At 38.7% G+C, this 19,292-nt stretch overlaps 2 protein-coding genes across 4 annotated transcripts in view; one reads left to right on the top strand and one right to left on the bottom strand.

Moving 5' to 3' along the window:
- LOC6051796 (potassium voltage-gated channel protein Shaw) overlaps positions 1-19,292 on the top strand; it is a 261,314-nt gene that overhangs the window by 87,009 nt on the left and 155,013 nt on the right. The window lies entirely within an intron of this gene.
- Positions 14,511-19,117, bottom strand: LOC6048581 (bifunctional protein STORR). The gene is made up of 4 exons (XM_001865445.2): positions 17,734-19,117; positions 17,509-17,675; positions 14,823-16,230; positions 14,511-14,764 (listed from the first exon to the last, which is right to left on the bottom strand). Exons 1-4 carry the CDS (start codon positions 19,049-19,051, stop codon positions 14,592-14,594), a joined length of 3,066 nt encoding a protein of 1,021 aa, XP_001865480.2. The 5' UTR covers positions 19,052-19,117; the 3' UTR covers positions 14,511-14,591.

Genomic DNA, 19,292 nt, shown 5'->3' on the forward strand with positions numbered 1-19,292 from the left:
GTTATGAAGATCTTACTATCCATTCTGATGGTATGAATAATTAATCAAGTTAATAGTTAACACTGAAAGGTCCTTCCTTTAGTATCTATTTTGGATAGCATTACCCTCTAAATATGAGGAAGGCACCAACCACCTAAGGGTGGATTAAGTAACGTTTTTTTTATTAACTTTTTTTTTTCACAAAAACTCAATTTACCAAAATACATATTTTTTGATTTTAGAGATTCTTTGATATGTTTAAGGGGACAAAAACCCGCAACTTTTAAGCCATAGAGAAGCATGGTCAAAAAATCGGCCGCCGAGTTATAAATTTTTGAAAAAATAGTGATTTTTTTAATGTAAAATTTTATTTGCAATCGAAAAGTACTTTACAGATTTGTCGAAAAAGTGCTCCGTTTTCAAGATATAGCCACCGAAATTTAGATTTGAGCGAAATATTTGCAGTTTTCGTTTTTTAAAAATAGTGACCATGGGTGACCATTTCTCAGCAACTAATGGTCCGATTTTCAATGTTAAAATATGAAACATTCGTGAAATTTGTCGATCTCTTCGAAAAAAATATTTTCAATTTTTTTGAATCAAGGTTAACATTAGAAATGGGCGTAATATTGAGTGTTTGGCTCTTTTGAAAATCTACTTCCGGTTTTGGTAGAGAATTGCTCAACAGTATTATAGGCAAAATTACAAAAAAAGCAATACTCAACCAAAAAAATTTCAACCGTCTAAAATAAACCTATTTTTACTGTGCACGTATATTGAACATAAATACAATATTCAACATCCACAAAAAATGCATCCACAAAAAATGCATAAGCAATTTTTCTTAATTGTAACAATGCATGATTTGATACATTTTATTAATAGCGTCCAATTTCCCGGGGTTACAAATTTCCCGGGAAACGGGAAATTTTCAGCCAATTTCCCGGGAAATCCCGGGAATTCCCGGGAAATTTCAAATTTGTTGAAAATTGTTATGATCTTGGTTTTAATTAATATTATGCAACAAAATTGTATAGGACATCAACTTTAATGGTTTAAATAAGTGTGAAGATCAATTAACAGCTTGACTGCATGTAAAAAATCATTCAACTACAAGGAAATGTATTTTGGTAATTTTAAACTTTCTTCTGAGACCAGCTTATTGAAATGAGATAAAAAAATGCAGAAATTATGTTTTTCATGACATTTACTAGTTTCAGCTTTTGAACAACTAGCAAAGCTTTTTAGTGTTGGTTTTACTCTAAACAACCCAATGTTTTCAAATATTTGTAGCAAGCTTTAAATATATTTTTGCATTTTTTGAGAACAAACAATGGAAAGTAATTAGTCAATGTTTTTTGTGTTATTATGCAACATGATTTAAATTATACGATAAATTAAAATTATTCCACAAAAAGTCTTCTATTTTCCACATTTAACCATTCTAACACCTGTAGTTGCACCAGTGCTGCATAACTCTTTAACTTGAAATTGTTTTTTCTTTAGTACTAGGTATTCAACAATTTGAATTAATTATTTTTGCACAAATTCGATTTACATCTCATTTGATCATAGTAAACAAAAACGTAAAATAATCACAATTTTAATTTGAAGGTTAGCAGTTAATATTGTTTTGATGAAATAGCATCAATCTGTTAAAAGCTAACCTAATGGTAATAATTTAATACTCATTAAGCAAGATCTATTCCCAGTTGCTTCAAAAATTAATATCATCAGAAATAATTGTGATATCATAATTTCTGATAATCTGATTAATTATATATAAACCAAACAATACATTTAATTTAACAAAATCATGTTGAGTTTGTTCATTTATTTATTTTTTTTTTCAGAGTATTTTCAAAAAACAGTTCCAAAATTTTTTTAAAAAATATTTTCTTCTGCTTGAATTTCGGGAATTTCCGGGAATTTTTTTCGGGAAATCCCGGGAATTCCAGGGAATTTTTTTCCCAGGATGGGAAATTGGACGCTCTAATTTTATTGAATTAACATATTAATACCCCCTCCCCTCACTTTATACGGGATAAGATCAAAAAAAAATCGCAAAAATCCATTTTGTCTTCAATTTTGAATCTTAAAAAAGCATTGGAAACGGAATCCATTACAATTTTAGTGTAGTGTTATCGTAGAACAAAAGGTGCCTTAAATGACCTCTTGAACACGGGACGAAATGATGATTTCGAAAAAAAAATTGTCGGCAGAACTCTTAGCTTTTAATTTAAATTTAAACACCCCTTGTCAGGATCTACAACAGAATCGAAGGACAAACATTCCCAAATGTATCAATAAATTTTCAAATAAATAAAAAGTCACTTGTTTACTGTAGATTAGTGAACAAATTGTGTTAAAAATAATTGTTATTCTAATTTTGCTTTTTATTTTGTAAACTTAAAAAAATACAAAACATTAAACTTTTTAAACAGTGCCTCTCTTTTTTCCCACACACATTCAACCCGCGCGTCGAGCCGTATCGGGAAAAAGGTCCTTTCCTTTCTTCTGCTTATTTTTCCCGGTTTTCCACTTCATTTCCTTTTGGCTGCCTTGCACGCCGCCAAGTCGATCAGCCTTGCGACACACACACACTCGGTTTACCTTCAATTTGGCCAGATTATCCTTATCAACTTATCAAATGTGTTTGGTATGGAAATCACCAGCAGCGGAGTGAACGCGATGCAAAGGGGATTTCTTCGGAAAGAGAGTTCGCTTTATTTTTTGGGAAGCTTTGAGAGATTTTCTTTTCTGGCTTTGATGTGATTAGGGGCAAACTTGAAAGAAGGTGTGAGAGATTATCTATCTTTTTTTCAGAAAAAGAGGATCTTTTGACTTTTGACTGTAACAAGTAGAATAACTAACCTTAAATTACTGCAGACTCTTGAACAAAGTCAGACTTGTTCTATTTGTTCTGTGTTCCCTTTTATTACCCCAAAAAAAGGTACTCCAAAAAAGGGATAATTTTTTTCCTTTTCGTCCCCTCAACGAAAGGGGGAAATCAAATATTCGCCCAGAGATCGACCGATAGCCATCTTCAAACTTATCTGGGAAAGCCCAAAGTTCACGCCAAAAGAATCCCAAATTTCGTTTACTCATCGTTTTACATCACTTAGCAGCAGCCCATTAAGGGTGAGCCCAAATCCCAAGTCTCGCAAGAAAAAGAAAACTGCTTAGCCCAAATTACATTCACTCCCCCAACCCAACGAGACCAAAACCATCAGCAGCTGGGGCCCCAACCTCGAGAAAACAAAATCAACACTGGGGCGGCGAAACACACACCGTTTTGCATAGCAAATTACAATCGGATGAAACCCCCTCGGACTAAGGCCGAAGGTACCTCCGGAAAATTTTGAGGAGGGAAACGGGGTGAGTGGAAAAAAGATAGACTTTGGGTTCAACATGAGAAGAAAATACGAAGAAATCAGCTGGAAATTGAATACAGGAAAATCGAATTAATTGAGGGGCTTTCTACTGGGTGAGTTTGCCGAAGGAAAAGCCAGGGAAAATCTCTTAGCCCCAAGGAACTTCTTCAGCTTGGGATGTTTTCTTTTTCTTCTATGTGTTGGAAGCTACAGTAGGACTAGAATTATGGTTTGCTACGCTTGAAATGAATTTATAGAAACGTTATGATTACATAATTTGAAGAGTTTAAAAGCATTTCTTTGCTCAAATGCAGAAGTGCCCAAATTTTAAAGAAATTCAAAACCAGAATCTCACTGTAGACTAGAAGACTCTCAACCTCGTCACGTATTGTATTAGACCTCTCTTTAACTCTCGGGTAGTTGGGCATGTAATTGGAAAAGTTGAAACTCGACAGGTGCTTGTACTTCTCGCACCATTTTGCTTGTTATTTTATGTTTGTGTAACACCCCAAGTTTTCCTCCTTCCTCCCTCAACAGAGTACTAACAAAATACACCCCACAAAAGAAGGGCGAATTCGTTTGCTGTAATCATGAAAAGTACACACCATTTCTAATAATATCGAACGGCACTCGAACCTGCTGTCGAGCAACGAAAATAGTTTGATGACCTTCTTCCCTTCTCTCTCTTCCAATACAGGTAATGGATCGTAATTGAAGCTCGCAATATCTGCCAACGACTTCGGCCACCTTCCCACCAAGACGAGACAATATCTGCCCGGGCAGAACCACCACCAGGTTTGGCTCCGTACACGGAGAAAAAAGAGTTCCCAAAATCGTGAACAAGTGTTCATGAAAATGGGAACCTCGAACAAAGTGTTCAAATCCCATGGTACGATTTTGAAAAACGTACCATGAAATTTGAACACTTTGTTCGTGGTTCCCATTTTCATGAACGCTTGTTCACGATTTTGGGAACTCTTTTTTCTCCGTGTAATGCTCATCCATCAAAAGGCATAATTGCCATCCATTTCAATTTGGGAGAGCCTCCTACTGCGCGATGTCCTTCACTTCCCAAAAATGGTACCCGAATCGAGGTGGAGGCCATGGTGGCGATAAATTTGCCATTTTAATGGCCGGCAACGCACCGACCTAACGGCCAACGAAGAAGTTTGGTGCGTACCAGCCGGTGTGCCTTAATTGGGTAACCCGTTAACGGTCAAAGAAGAGCAGGCTTATGGTTTATTTCGAGTTGTTTTTTGTTCTGTTAATTTTCTAAACGAAATTGGAAGCTTCTCTATAATATTATACTCTAGCTTTTTAAGCTTTGTCAACAATGACCGGTATGTTTGCAATTTATTCGCTATCAGCGAAAACAATCATGTCTTAACAAGTAAGCGCGCACGGCGTTCGCCAACTGATAAGAGATCGCCAAACATCAAACAAAACCATTCCAAAGAACTACATATTATTTCCGCAGTTCCAATCCAGCTTGTACCTACTAATCATTACAATGATTCTTCTTTCGCTCGTCCTGCTTGGGCTGATTCTATTCCTGGCGATCCGCTACCTCTACTCCTACTGGGACCGCCATGACCTACCGCACGTCAAGCCGGAGATCCCCTATGGAAACCTCCGCCCCGTTGCCGAACGTCGCGCGTGCATCGGAGTGGCCATCTCCGAGCTGTACCAGCAGTCAAAAGAACAACTACTAGGAATCTACCTGTTCTTCCTGTTCTTATTACCTAATGTGTAAGAGTAAAGATTTCGTCTTTTTGTGTTGGTTGCTGATAAAAGTGGTTTTTTTCTTCTTTAAAAAAGGGAGAACTCTCTTAACTTGTGATTACTGTGGACAAAAGTCGAATTCTCCCATAGAAGTTGAATTTGTTCTTCTAGAAGGGAAAACTCTCATGACATGTGATAACTGCTGACAGAAGTTGAATTTTCCCGTTAAAGAAGAATTTTCCTTCTTTATACAAGGGAAAACTGGGATCAAAAAACTAAAAGTTGATATTGCAAGCCTTGGAATATGATTTTAAATGCAGTAAGCTGCATTTCAAATTATTTTCAGCTGACTAAACGTTCTATTTCTTTTATATTTTGAAGCTTTTTTGAAAAAAAAAATCGAACAAATGATTCGAAAGTATTCTGGTAATATTTAAAAATGTGGAAATCATGACAAAAACTTTTCAAATTATTTAGAGAAAACGTCTTAAGAAATTGAAATTGAATTGTTTAATAATGATTTCGTTCAGTTTTTGCCACAATAGCTCAAACTTAGCATGATTTTTAGGTATGCAAAAATGTAAAAAAAAAATCCGTTTCATCATTCATTCGGCTTTACAAGTTTCCATAAAAATTGACGAGGTGATCGTACAAAAATGTTTTTTAACGACATACCTAATGATTTTAAATAAGATAAGAACTATTAATCAAATTCAAAAAAGTTCTTTTGACACTTTTGAATACAAATTTTAGTCATAACAACATATTAAAAATTACCATGTGTAAATGGATATGTTTATGTTTAAGATGACTTAGAGCGTCATCAGAAATAAGCAGTATGATCAAATTAAGTTTGCTCAAGTTATGTTTTTTGATGAAAAATGTGATTTTAGGGCAATGCAAGGGAGGGGCGGGGGGCAAAAAATAAAAAAAAAACATAAAAATTGAAATAACAAGCCATATTTTCAACATTTGAATACAAAAAAGTGTTTTAAAATGCATTTTATACTAGTTAAGTTGTATTGCAATCATTAGTCTTCGAAAAATGTTAGATTTGACGAAAACAAAAATTTCAGCGTTTTTTTTTCAAAAATTCTTATTTTTTAAAAAACAATTCAAACATGCTAAAAATGATTCTGCATGCATGGGAATGCATTTTAAATTGATTTCAGCTGATTGCATTTAAATTTCCATTGAAATTTTGAAGTTTTATGGAAAATATTTTTTTGCCCCTGATTTTTGGACCAACTTAGAACAAAAACTTTAAATGAAATTTGACCAGCCTTAGCAAAATTTTAAAATTTATTTGAAAAAGTAAAAACACTAGTTCCATTTTTTTCGCAATTCCGAAACATATCTTTTTCATTGAGATGAGGAAATGTTCTTCAAATTTGCTTCAAATACATTGATGATAGAATGGTAGCTTAGAAAATATCGGGCCAATTATAACTTTATTTGAAGCAATTTATAAATAGAATCTAGTTTTAACAAAAATAAATAAATACAAAATGTAAGACATCTCACTTGTTTTTAATTTGATTTTAACAATTAAAACAGCGATGAATTACTATTTTTCAATATGTTTTTTTTTTTTAATTTTTTTGTATACTGGAAAAATTACAAAAAAATTTAGCATTTTCTATTTTTTTTATGTACCCTTTTTTAAAAAACATTTTTTTTATATATATTTTGATACAAATTTAGTATGAACAGCGACAAAAAATTTACCCAGATTTGTATGGACAAAAACAAATAAAGCCAAATGACTGCTTTGGTCGTAAAAAATTACCATTTTGAAAAGTCAAATTTTTTGGAAAAAATTAAAATGTAAATTTGATTAATCTACTTTGATTTCTCCAGATTGCTGTTGGATGTTCATCTTTTACAAAAATAAATGTTTTCAAGCAGTTTAATATCAAATGCTTAATCCAAATGACCGATTCTTGGCAAAGCTACACCAAAATGTCACTTTTTTCAATTTTCAATGTGATTTTTTATATGAAAAATTTCATTTAAATTATGATCTAATAATTGCAATGTGCTTTAAATGCGTTTTCTTATCTGAAATGCCAAAAATATTGACCAAATAAGGTCTGCAAGTCATTGAATGGGAGAGGAGTTTTTTCATAAATCTACTCCTTTCGTTGTCCCGTCACGAAAAGAAATGGCTGGCAAAAACTCAAATCTCAACCAAATCTTTCAGTTCAAGGAGCAAAAGATTCGTTTTTCAATTTGTGATAATTTTGTAGAAGAGCAAAAGTTTTAAAAAATCAATCTGGCAAAACTGTGTCGATTTTTTTGGTGTGCCTTTTAAAATTCCAGTTTTACGATGTTGTCCCGTCACGCTACATTTTCATTTCAGGAGAAGCACCGGTATAATATTGTTCATTATGCATGCCATTTCTATGTTGGGAAATCAATTATCTTTTCAAATATGTAATAACACTGGGGGCCCAAGTAACAATTTTAGTTTTGTTGTAGTTTTGAAGAGGTTGTACAGAATACTTCGGAAAATGTATGAGAAATGCTTTTTAGTCCCACATGCTGAGTTAAATACGAGTTAAATAAGCAATAAAGCCAAAATGAACTATTTTAGGAGGTTAGCCAGAGCAAAAATGAAGAGTTTCATGAGACAGAATAATTTTATTGTATGCTTTGTTGATGCTTTAAAGAGCTCTACAAGATACAAATAATGCTGTCTAGCTGGGAAATAAGTTTTGGTGTAGCCTGAAAGAATTCTTAAATTCTTATAACAGAACAAAATGCATTTTCAATTACTCTGCAAGGAAACCAAAAGCCTGTATCGTAGACTGAAAAGCATGCATGATTATTTTATCGAAGGCAATGATTCTTCTTCTAAATGGAATCAGAAAATACTTTTGGTCGACAATAATTCACAAGTCAATAATATTAAAGCCATAAATATCAGTGATCAAATCTCTCATGTAATGCACTGTAACGGTAATGCCGAAAAAAATCATCGAACATTTTTATGAGATAGTTCGAAAAAATGGTACGCGCCTTCTCAAATCATTTGAAAAAGTTTGTTATTTTACCTAAAAAAATAATTTAAGCAAGGTCATTGCTCAAGAATTTAACATGGCTACGCTTTTCAGTAACATTATTCTTTAGGCAATATGGCGAAATTTATTAAATATACTTATTCTTGTTTGAAACTGTTTTAAATTCATTTCTTCTTTAAATGCTCTTTCTCAAAACTGACTAGGAATGACTTGTTTTAAGAGTGATTTATTAAGGTTTCAGTCAGGATAATGTAGCTTTCTACTGGTTTTATTCAAGATTCAATCGCCTAAGCTGAGACCGTAGCGCTTGCCTGTCATTGATTACTGCAAAACGATCCGACTAGAGAAATCGCCAAAATTTCACAACAATTCAATAAAAAACAACAGCGTTTGTTCGTTTTAATGGTGTTTTTATTACATAATATACACTAACCAAGCCACTTTATATACAATTCATTGTAAACACTATTACCATCACAGGTTGATAAGCGCTGCACTGTCCTGAAGAATAGCTTATTTTCACCTTGTATGTTGTAGTTGATTATACCTTTGATCCCACCTGTACAACATACACTGGACAAATAATATTACTTTTTAAACGTTTAAATGATCTGTGAAACAAAAATCTTAACTGAAATTAAAAAAAAAACTCAGCTTAACTCACTCAAACAGCACCAGCAAATTGCAAATGACAGCGCGTAGCAATACACGGCATAAAATCTGGATGGTTTTGTATAAGAAAACTTGTTGAATTCAAAGTTTTATCAATTTCTTTTTGAAAACCATTAGCACTTTAAACTGTTCTGATCAAGTCTTGAAGGTTTTCATTAAAAAGTCTGCGAAACACTCTAAAAAACAAAATTTGTAAAACGCCTTGTTACGATATTATAAATTGCGAAAAAAAACATAATTATGTAACTAACAGGATATCGATGCCAAATAAAATTACTATTAATTTCATAAAAATAATAATAAGCAACAACTGCACAGGCGCCATTTCTGCAATAAACGAATTGTTCACAATACAAAATTCTGGAAATAAATCGGCAATTCGGTAAATCGGTAATCATTTCGTAGAAAAAAAAACACAACCAAAACCACCAATTTATTCTTTTTATTATTCTCAGCACACTTTTTTAAACTTTTCGTCAAGAGATCACTTGTAACTGCACTTAAAAGCTGAATCAAAACAATTCGTCTCCTAGCACTGTGTTTCTCGTTCAACAACTGAATAAATTGAAGTGACAGTTCAAATCCAACAAGATTGGTCAAGTTCCTTATGAAGACGAAAAAGGTTTATTGCAGACTTCGTCAAGATATTCAAGCTTCGCCATGTATTCTTCAGGAAATCTCGAAGTGTAACTAAAAAACTGAATTAAAACTTCTAAGTAGAATTCCAAGTCAAGTCTGGAAGAAACCTTGAAAGTATGTTGAAGGTTACGCTAGATGAAAACCTGTTGGCTTTGATAAAAGTTTTTATAAAACATTGTTGCATCCAATAAAACTGTTTTAAAACCATATAAGAATATACAGCATTTGAATTGTTACTTGGGGGGTTTCTTCTTTAATTGTGCCTCTACAGCCAAAACGCTGAAAAAAACTTGGGAATTTTTTGAAAAGGAGCCGAAGAATCGGTCAAATGATTTTTGAAGAAACCCGAACATGCTGAAATGATTTCAAACTAATTTCCATAGAATATTTTAAAGTATCTTGATCTAAAAAAATATTTTTTTTTGCCCCCTGATATTTCGAACCGAAAAAACGGAGGAGGGGGGGAAAGGGTGACAAAAACATTGGACAATATTGGCAACAGTCTTCAGACGAATGCTTCTATAATGCTTTGCGATACCTGTGTTATGATTGATTTTAGTATTTTAGTATTTTTTAAAGGCAAGGCAAATTTATACCTTATTTGATGAATTGAAATCCTATCTTGTTTAACCATAACGATCAACCTCAAATGAAACACTTCCAAAAATCTGCTGTCGGTTAACGATTTCCCCACCATTTTCAAACTCCAAGAGGCTTCCTCTATTCTTCATCATCTCCTGACGGTGTACTCTTCAACTGATGATGATGAAATCCTGTTTCGTGACTTTTCCCGGTATGTTGTGTTGTGTTGTTAAGCCCCAGACTACCCCGGCCTAACAAGGTGCCGAAACGAGGCCCCGTGTGTTCTCTGTTCAGCGCCTGAGAATCACAAAATATGCTGCTCCCCCCATTAAATGAGGGGGTGGTGGGGGGAGCGGGTGTTGCGTTTAATGCCACAGGGGAAACATTCAAAAGGTAGAAAGATAAAACAAAGGACGCACACGTGTGCTCGCATCGCTTTGTGTTTGTGTCGGTGGGGATGTAAAAATATTCAACCTGCCGTTCTCCCCAGTCCGTGAAAGTACGTGAGCCTTTTTCATCACTGTCTATCTCAGTTGCTCCCGTGAGAGTCATTTAAAAGTCAAATATTTTCTTTGAAAACTTTTGCAGACTTTTTGTTTATGTATGCGTTTGAAAAATGAGGGTGTGGTGGCTTGCACACACACACACGTGTGTGCTTTTTGCCTTCCTCACCTTACTGAGGAAAGGCTATAAAATCACTCGAAAAATGAACTTCTTGATTTGACCTCCTAGACCCACCTTCACGTATACCTATCGACTCAGAATCATGTTCTGAGCAAATGTCTGTGTGGATGTGTGTAGGTGGGTGGACAAAAAAATTGTCACTCGATTATCTCCGGACTGGATGAACGGATTTTGACCGTATTAGTCTCATTCGATCCGTCTTGGGGTCCCATAGGTCTCTATTTAAAATCAGCAAGTTTAGTTAAGTACTTCAAAAGTTATGCTAAAAAAACGATCTTGACTACGTTTCCGAAGATTGTAAAAAGGGTGGTTTTTGTAAGAAAACCCGTCATGCTATACATTTTTAGAAAGGTATTTAAAAGACCTTTCCAACGAGCCCAAAACATTGAAGATCTGGCAACTCTATCAAAAGTTATAAGCACTTAAGTGTTATTTATCCATTTTTTTAGGCCGGATCTCACTTATTTTGATAAAAATGTTGTCCGGATCTATTATGCGACCCATTGTTAGATGGGTAATCAAAAGACCTTTCCAACGAGCTCAAAACATTGAAGATCTGACAACCCTATCAAAAGTTATAAGCACTTAAGTGTTATTTATCCACTTTTTTGAGGCCGGATCTCATTTATTTTGATAAAAACGTTGTCCGGATCTATTATGCGACCCATTGCTAGATGGGAAATCAAAAGACCTTTCCAACGAGCTCAAAACATTTAAGATCTGACAACCCTATCAAAAGTTATAAGCACTTAAGTGTTATTCATCCACTTTTTTTTAGGCCGGATCTCATTTATTTTGATGAAAACGTTGTCCGGATCTGTCATGCGACCCATTGTTAGATGGGTAATCAAAAGACCTTTCCAACGAGCTCAAAACATTGAAGATCTGACAACCCTATCAAAAGTTATAAGCACTTAAGTGTTATTTATCCACTTTTTTGAGGCCGGATCTCATTTATTTTGATAAAAACGTTGTCCGGATCTATCATGTGACCCGTCATTAGATGGGTAATCAAAAGACCTTTCTAGGAAACCCAAAACATTGAAGATCTGACAAACCTATCGAAAGTTATAAGCACTTCAGTGTAATTTACACGCATTTTTTGAGGCCTGATTCCAGATATTTCGATGAAAAAGATGACCGGGTCTATTATGCGATTCGTCGTTAGTTAGATAATCTAAATAGCTTTCCAATGAATCAAAAACATCAAAGATCTGAAAACCCTATCCAAAGTTATTTGCACTTCAGTTTTAATAATATTTTTTAAACGATGGCCGAATCCATCATGCGAGCAATCGTTAGTTGAATAATCAAAAAGTATAAAGGCACTTTAAAAAAAAGAGACTCAACATATTTTTCTTTATTTTTATTAACAATGTATGCACCCCGCCGCCTCAATATCTCCATACCGGTAGAAAACAAACGTCCCTTTGCTGAGCTGGTCCGGCAGCGGTCCGTTACGGCGTTGACGGGGAGAGGTTCCGGCGTGTTCCGGATTCCAACATTTGGCCAATACTCGTAGTACTGCTTGCTCATTCTGGCTCAAGCACTGACCATTTACCCGGACGTGCCAGACATGATCAGCAAATGATTGACGTGGAACCGATGCCTAGAATCGAAAATTACACCACGACCACTTCCTTTAATCCTGACTCCGTGGACGAGTTTAGTCTATTTTTCCATAAACATGGCCGGGTGATCCGTCGTGCGGAGCGTGTAGGAGGTGCTGACGTAGACTTCAAGCAGGAAAATTAATTTCGCAGCTGCAGTAGTGCACCAGGTTGAACATCCTGAAAAATTTGAATTGCTTAAGTTACTCTTCAGATTCAACTGCATAAACGGTAAAACTTACGTAAGAATCACTTTTTTAAATTTGCTGCCTAATCTTCAAACTGGACCTTGTTCTGTGAGAAAATTACTTTCGGTCCTCCTCGTCCTCCTTTGAATCGTAAACAATCAGATCAGACAGATTTTGACATTTCAAAATGCAGTGGTTCCAGCGGTTCCAGCTTGGCAGACAATCGACGGAAACGCGCACGCATCCTGGTGGAGAGTAGCACTACCGCAACGATGTTCGGTTTGTTAGCGCGCTTGGCGAGCGTTTTTTATCCCGTAACGAATAATTTGGGATTTTTTCACCACCATCTCGGCTTTAAAAATTCTAAATCACTTAAAAGCAGTCAAACTTTAAGCAAAACAATGTAAATGGGCCAATGTGAATTTGTAAACAAGCAGGCTGTCCTGCTCATGTCAAATGTAAACAACCACTGACATGAGCAGGACAGACTGCTTGTTTACAAATTCACATTGTCCCATTTACATTGTTTTGCTTGACTTAATTTTAACAATAAAAAAAATAGGACAGCGAAAAAAAATAATGTTTTTGTGATTCGACTATCCGAAGTGAAATTTTGCCAAAGCCTTCGGATAATCGAGTCTAGAATGTACTTTTTTTGAAACCGGGTCTCAGATTTTGCGATAAAAATATTGTATGCATTGTTGGCAAGGTTATCAAAATTTTGATAAAAACTTGATTAAGACCTTGCCGATAAGATTGAAGATCTGAAAACCCTATCAATAGAAATGAGTAATGAAGTTTAATTTTGTTGAAATGATGACATATATGAATGTGAGGAAGGCACCAACCACCTAAAGGTGGATTAAGTAACGTTTTTGTAAGCGCGTCAAATGTAAATTATGACACATACAGAGAGAAGCGCAGAAAAGATCAAGAGGAGAGCGAACTTTTTTTTATTCTTCTTTCTTTTTTTTAAACTTCAGGCCTCTCAGACGGGGGGGATCAGGTGCTTGAAGTGTTTTTGTAAGCTCGTTAGCTTAGTGAAATTTTAACGGCATACTGACGATTGTAAACAAAGAGATTTGGGGGCGCTGTTGAATGTGCCACAGTGTGGATGTTTAAGCTTTTTAGAAAAGTTTGGAGCTATTGTTTGAAGACACATTCAATTTTTAACTTCGAATTCCATGGACATTCGCTTCTACGATTTCACTCCACATTCATTGCAATTCAAATTCCATCATGCACCCACGCCCTCGAGGACATTACTCGTCCAGCGTCCATCCGAGCCGAATTCTCCAGAAACCGTTCATCGCCACATTCAGCACCAGCGGTCAGCACATTCTCGCACTCGACAAACATTTATCGATTCAATATTGACCCTGTGCATCAACATTGCCTTCGTCATCGCAGCGTCGGACCTGTTGATGGCCTCCGAGAGTGCAATCCGGAAAATTCACTTCCTGAGGCTCAACAGAGAGAGAGAGGGGCGAACTCCAGGTCAACCCGAAGGCGGCATCCCGGCTTATGAACTATTCAAAATTTATTTGCTCTCTAATGAACATAATTCAATCATGATTTATTTGCCAGCATTTAGAACACATATGCAGGCACAGATTGCCGGGTCGAGCACATCACATCTTGTTGCGGGGCAACGGATCATCCCGCTCTTTGGGCTAGAAACTGTTGCAAATTGTAGACCGCACACACACTGTCGGAGTAGTCGTAACTCAACTGTGCCCTCTCGGCCAGGGGCCAGGACTCTGGGATAAATCAAATGAAATATTCGGTGAAGTAGCAAATTTGAAATCCAGCTGGCCGTCTGGCATGAATTGTGAATCGATTTCGAATTACTGTTGCATGAGGGAGCGGAGTGGACGTTGCGGTTTTGGGCTGGCTGGAGTGGTCCAAAATAATCGGTTTTAGAGTACTTGGGGGGTTGGATATCTCGGAAGAGTGCTTGGAACTGGGTCGTGAGATAAATCATGAATGCTGACTGGGATTGCTTTGGGATTGTGAATTATGGTTTCTGAGAAATGGCCGTTTCCACATTGTGGAATTGAAACGATTTTTCTTTATTCAATATTTACAACTAATAATATCACCGGATTAGTTACTATCTTAAGCAGCCTTGACCTTCCTCTGTCCAACCTTAAACTTAATACCACCTTTTGGCAGCAATGTTACACTGGAAGCGGCAAACTCAATCTTCGGTCCTTGCGTGGCCTCAAAGGTGAAGTTGGACAGCAGCATTATGAGGGCAGCTTTGGCCACAAACACACCCATTCTAATGCCTGTAATATGAAATTATTGTTATTGCTTGAACCACTCCAACGCCAAACCCACACTTACCGATGCAATTCCTCGGACCGTCTCCAAACGGCTGGTACGCATTGTCGTCGTAGTTCTTGCTTTCCTCGAAGAACCGCTCCGGGATGTAGCTGTCCGGATCGGGGAAGTATCGCTCGTCCATGCCGTAGGCAGAGATCGGAATGATGATCTGCGTTCCCTTCTTGATGACCACCTTCGACTGTGGTACCTGAAAGTCCTGGGTGCACTCCCGGTTGAGGATTGGCAGCCCGGGATACTTCCGGAGGGTTTCCTTCACGCACACATCCAAGTATCGCATTCCTTTGACAATGTCGTAGTTGATTTCTCCGTTGGACTTTGCAAGTGTTTCATCAATCTCCGCAACCAGTTGTTCCATCGCCTTCGAATTATGGCTAAGCTCATGCAGCGTGTACGTTATGGTGACGGACGTCGTTTCCGAACCTGCGATGTAAAACAAAAACACCTGTGCGGCACACTCCTCGATACTCATGGTATCTTCCCCCTTGAGCAGATCTTCCTTGCGCAGATCTACCAACTGCTGGAAAAAGTCCTTCCTGCTGACGTTGTTCTTCTCACGGTACTCCATCTGTTGCTTCACCAAATCAATCATGAACCCGGAGATCTTCGGAGGAGTCGACGGAATCTGGATCAGCTTCAGCAGTCCCGGACACACGAAGGTGGCCGCACTCCTAATGTTGTTCGAAAAGCTGTCAGCCACCGCCTCCCGACCCACAACCCGGAACGGATGCTCCGGATCGTTCATCGAGTCCGCCTCAAAGCCAAAAAACACCGACGCAATAATGTCCACAATGTACCGCGAAGCGAGATCCCGCATCTCAACCGTATCACCCTTATCACCAACCACCCGCGTCAAATAATCTTGAAACCGCTTGCTCTCGTCCAAAATCGTCGGCAGCATGTTACGCAACTTCCCCGAAGTGAACGTCGGCGTGAGTTTATTCCTCAGCGTGCGCCACTTCTTCCCGGGCAGCGCAAACAGGTTCGCCGAAAACGGATCGTTCCGTTCGTCCACAAACACCCCACGATCATGAAAGCTGGCAAAGTCCGACGTCATGATCTGCTTCGCGAGTCGCGCATCGCGCACCATAATCGCTGGCGCGAAGAACAGGTAGATCCCCAGCAGCTGCTCCGTCGACTTCTTGTACAGCTCGGAGATGGCCACTCCGAAGCACTCGCGACGTTCCGCCACCGGGCGGAGGTTCCCGTACGGAATCTCCGGCTTGACGTGCGGCAACTCATGCCGCTCCCAGTACGAGTAGATGTAGCGAAGTCCCAGGAACAGGATCAACCCCAGCAGGGCTAGCGAGAGCAGAATCATTGCGGCGAGGGTAGAGTGTGCTGTTGTCCGCTGCCTTAGAACTGACCGACTGCGGAAACCGTTGAGCGTGGGAATGTTTTTGTTCAATGTCTTTGATCAGTCTTATCAGTTGAGGCGCTAGCGCGTGCCTGAGGCGGAGATAAGGGTTGGAAACAAAAAAAGTTAACAGGTCATTGTGGACCGAACTGAAATTAGCACCGTCACGGTGTAGATTGTAGGCCTGATAAGCTTTGTTCGCGAAATTTCTCAAAACAAAGCGTGGTTCACCTTAAAGTGACTGTTTCTAGAATCATTTCGAATTGGCTAACTTTGGTACTAAAACTCCGAATCCAATCACACCAGTCCTTGTACTAGCATCATTATCGAGTCTTACTCGACATTTTTGTGATAAATTAAAAATAAGCATACTTAGCGATTTATGAAACAAAAATTTAAAAATATTTCGCTGAGCTCGAATATGTCCTATAAAACCTTTCGATGCAGTCTGGGAACATGTAATCTAAGATAGTTGCTATTATTCTGAATTTTCAAGCTCAAGGATCCATAACCCGAAAGTAAACATTAAGGTTCGAAAAACCAACATAATTCATTATTTAAGTATTGAGTATTTAAGTATTTAAGAGGACTTTAAAAAAAACTCTGGAAATAATAAACTGTCACCAATTGATTTTAAAACATTTCCGAAACAAGAAAAGCAAAGTATCAATATCTCACCAGATAAGGAAGCTTAAATCTTTTGTTGGCGCCAACCCAAATAAAATTTAAAAAAAAAATTTTCATTCCTGACCAACACTACCAAAGTTGAGTTGCTCGAATGGCTCTTTCCATCCAACCCAGACAGTACACATGCAATGCACATACGAGTGGAAAAGAGGAATAATAAACACCCGCTCATGAATAATGTAAAATCCGAGCCAAATGAGTGACAATTACTTGGCCCTCCTGGCCTCACCTGGTTCTCAACCCATGTCCTAAATTTTTTTGTTAGGGCAGTTCATTTCGGAGTATGTTGCGTTGGGATGATGGTAGAAATCTGGAGTTTTTTTTTTTTTTTTGAAAAGGTCCAATAAACAAAATTTTCAGTTTTTGCTTTTTAGGTGTTTTTTAAACACCCCTGACTCAAGGCGGTTTTGGGCTGGCTGGAGTGGTCCAAATAATCGGTTTTAGAGTACTTGGGGGGTTGGATATCTCGGAAGAGTGCTTGGAACTGGGTCGTGAGATAAATCATGAATGCTGACTGGGATTGCTTTGTGATTGTGAATTATGGTTTCTGAGAAATTGACTGTTCCACATTGTGGAACTGAAACGATTTTTCTTTATTCAATACTTAAAATTAATAATATCACCGGATTAGTTACTATCTCAAGCAGCCTTGACCTTCCTCTGGCCAACCTTAAACTTAATACCACCCTTTGGCAGCAATGTTACACTGGAAGCGGCAAACTCAATCTTCGGTCCTTGCGTGGCCTCAAAGGTGAAGTTGGACAGCAGCATTATGAGGGCAGCTTTGGCCACAAACACACCCATTCGAATGCCTGTAATATGAAATTATTGTTATTGCTTGAACCACTCCAACGCCAAACCCACACTTACCGATGCAATTCCTCGGACCGTCTCCAAACGGCTGGTACGCATTGTCGTCGTAGTTCTTGCTTTCCTCGAAGAACCGCTCCGGGATGTAGCTGTCCGGATCGGGGAAGTATCGCTCGTCCATGCCGTAGGCAGAGATCGGAATGATGATCTGCGTTCCCTTCTTGATGACCACCTTTGACTGTGGCACCTGGAAGTCCTGGGTGCACTCCCGGTTGAGGATTGGCAGCCCGGGATACTTCCGGAGGGTTTCCTTCACGCACACATCCAAGTATCGCATTCCTTTGACAATGTCGTAGTTGATTTCTCCGTTGGACTTCGCAAGTGTTTCATCAATCTCCGCAACCAGTTGTTCCATCGCCTTCGAATTATGGCTAAGCTCATGCAGCGTGTACGTTATGGTGACGGACGTCGTTTCCGAACCTGCGATGTAAAACAAAAACACCTGCGCGGCACACTCCTCAATACTCATGGTATCTTCCCCCTTGAGCAGATCTTCCTTGCGCAGATCAACCAACTGCTGGAAGAAGTCCTTCCTGCTGACGTTGTTCTTCTCGCGGTACTCCATCTGTTGCTTCACCAAATCAATCATGAACCCGGAGATCTTCGGAGGAGTCGATGGAATCTGGATCAGCTTCAGCAGTCCCGGACACACAAAGGTGGCCGCACTCCTAATGTTGTTCGAAAAGCTGTCAGCCACCGCCTCCCGACCCACAACCCGGAACGGATGCTCCGGATCGTTCATCGAGTCCGCCTCAAAGCCAAAAAACACCGACGCAATTATGTCCACAATGTACCGCGAAGCGAGATCCCGCATCTCAACCGTATCACCCTTATCACCAACCACCCGCGTCAAATAATCTTGAAACCGCTTGCTCTCGTCCAAAATCGTCGGCAGCATGTTACGCAACTTTCCCGAAGTGAACGTCGGCGTTAGCTTGTTCCTCAGCGTGCGCCACTTCTTCCCGGGCAGCGCAAACAGGTTCGCCGAAAACGGATCGTTCCGTTCGTCCACAAACACCCCACGATCATGAAAGCTGGCAAAGTCCGACGTCATGATCTGCTTCGCGAGTCGCGCATCGCGCACCATAATCGCTGGCGCAAAGAACAGGTAGATCCCCAGCAGCTGCTCCGTTGACTTCTTGTACAGCTCGGAGATGGCCACTCCGAAGCACTCGCGACGTTCCGCCACCGGGCGGAGGTTCCCATAGGGGATCTCCGGCTTGACGTGCGGCAACTCATGCCGCTCCCAGTACGAGTAGATGTAGCGAAGTCCCAGGAACAGGATCAACCCCAGCAGGGCTAGCGAGAGCAGAATCATTGCGGCGAGGGTAGAGTGTGCTGTTGTCCGCTGCCTTAGAACTGACCGACTGCGGAAACCGTTGAGCGTGGGAATGTTTTTGTTCAATGTCTTTGATCAGTCTTATCAGTTGAGGCGCTAGCGCGTGCCTGAGGCGGAGATAAGGGTTGGAAACAAAAAAAGTTAACAGGTCATTGTGGACCGAACTGAAATTAGCACCGTCACGGTGTAGATTGTAGGCCTGATAAGCTTTGTTCGCGAA

Source organism: Culex quinquefasciatus, chromosome 2, assembly GCF_015732765.1.
Source record: "Culex quinquefasciatus strain JHB chromosome 2, VPISU_Cqui_1.0_pri_paternal, whole genome shotgun sequence".
Taxonomy (NCBI): Eukaryota; Metazoa; Arthropoda; class Insecta; order Diptera; family Culicidae; genus Culex; species Culex quinquefasciatus.

Excerpts from the sequence above, each read along its gene's own strand:
- LOC6048581 (XM_001865445.2), bottom strand. The coding sequence starts at position 19,051 with ATGATTCTGCTCTCGCTAGCCCTGCTGGGGTTGATCCTGTTCCTGGGA. Across the intron at positions 17,676-17,733 it reads CGGTCCGAGGAATTGCATCG|GCATTCGAATGGGTGTGTTT; the intron begins GTAAGTGTGGGT and ends TTCATATTACAG. Across the intron at positions 14,765-14,822 it reads CGGTCCGAGGAATTGCATCG|GCATTAGAATGGGTGTGTTT; the intron begins GTAAGTGTGGGT and ends TTCATATTACAG.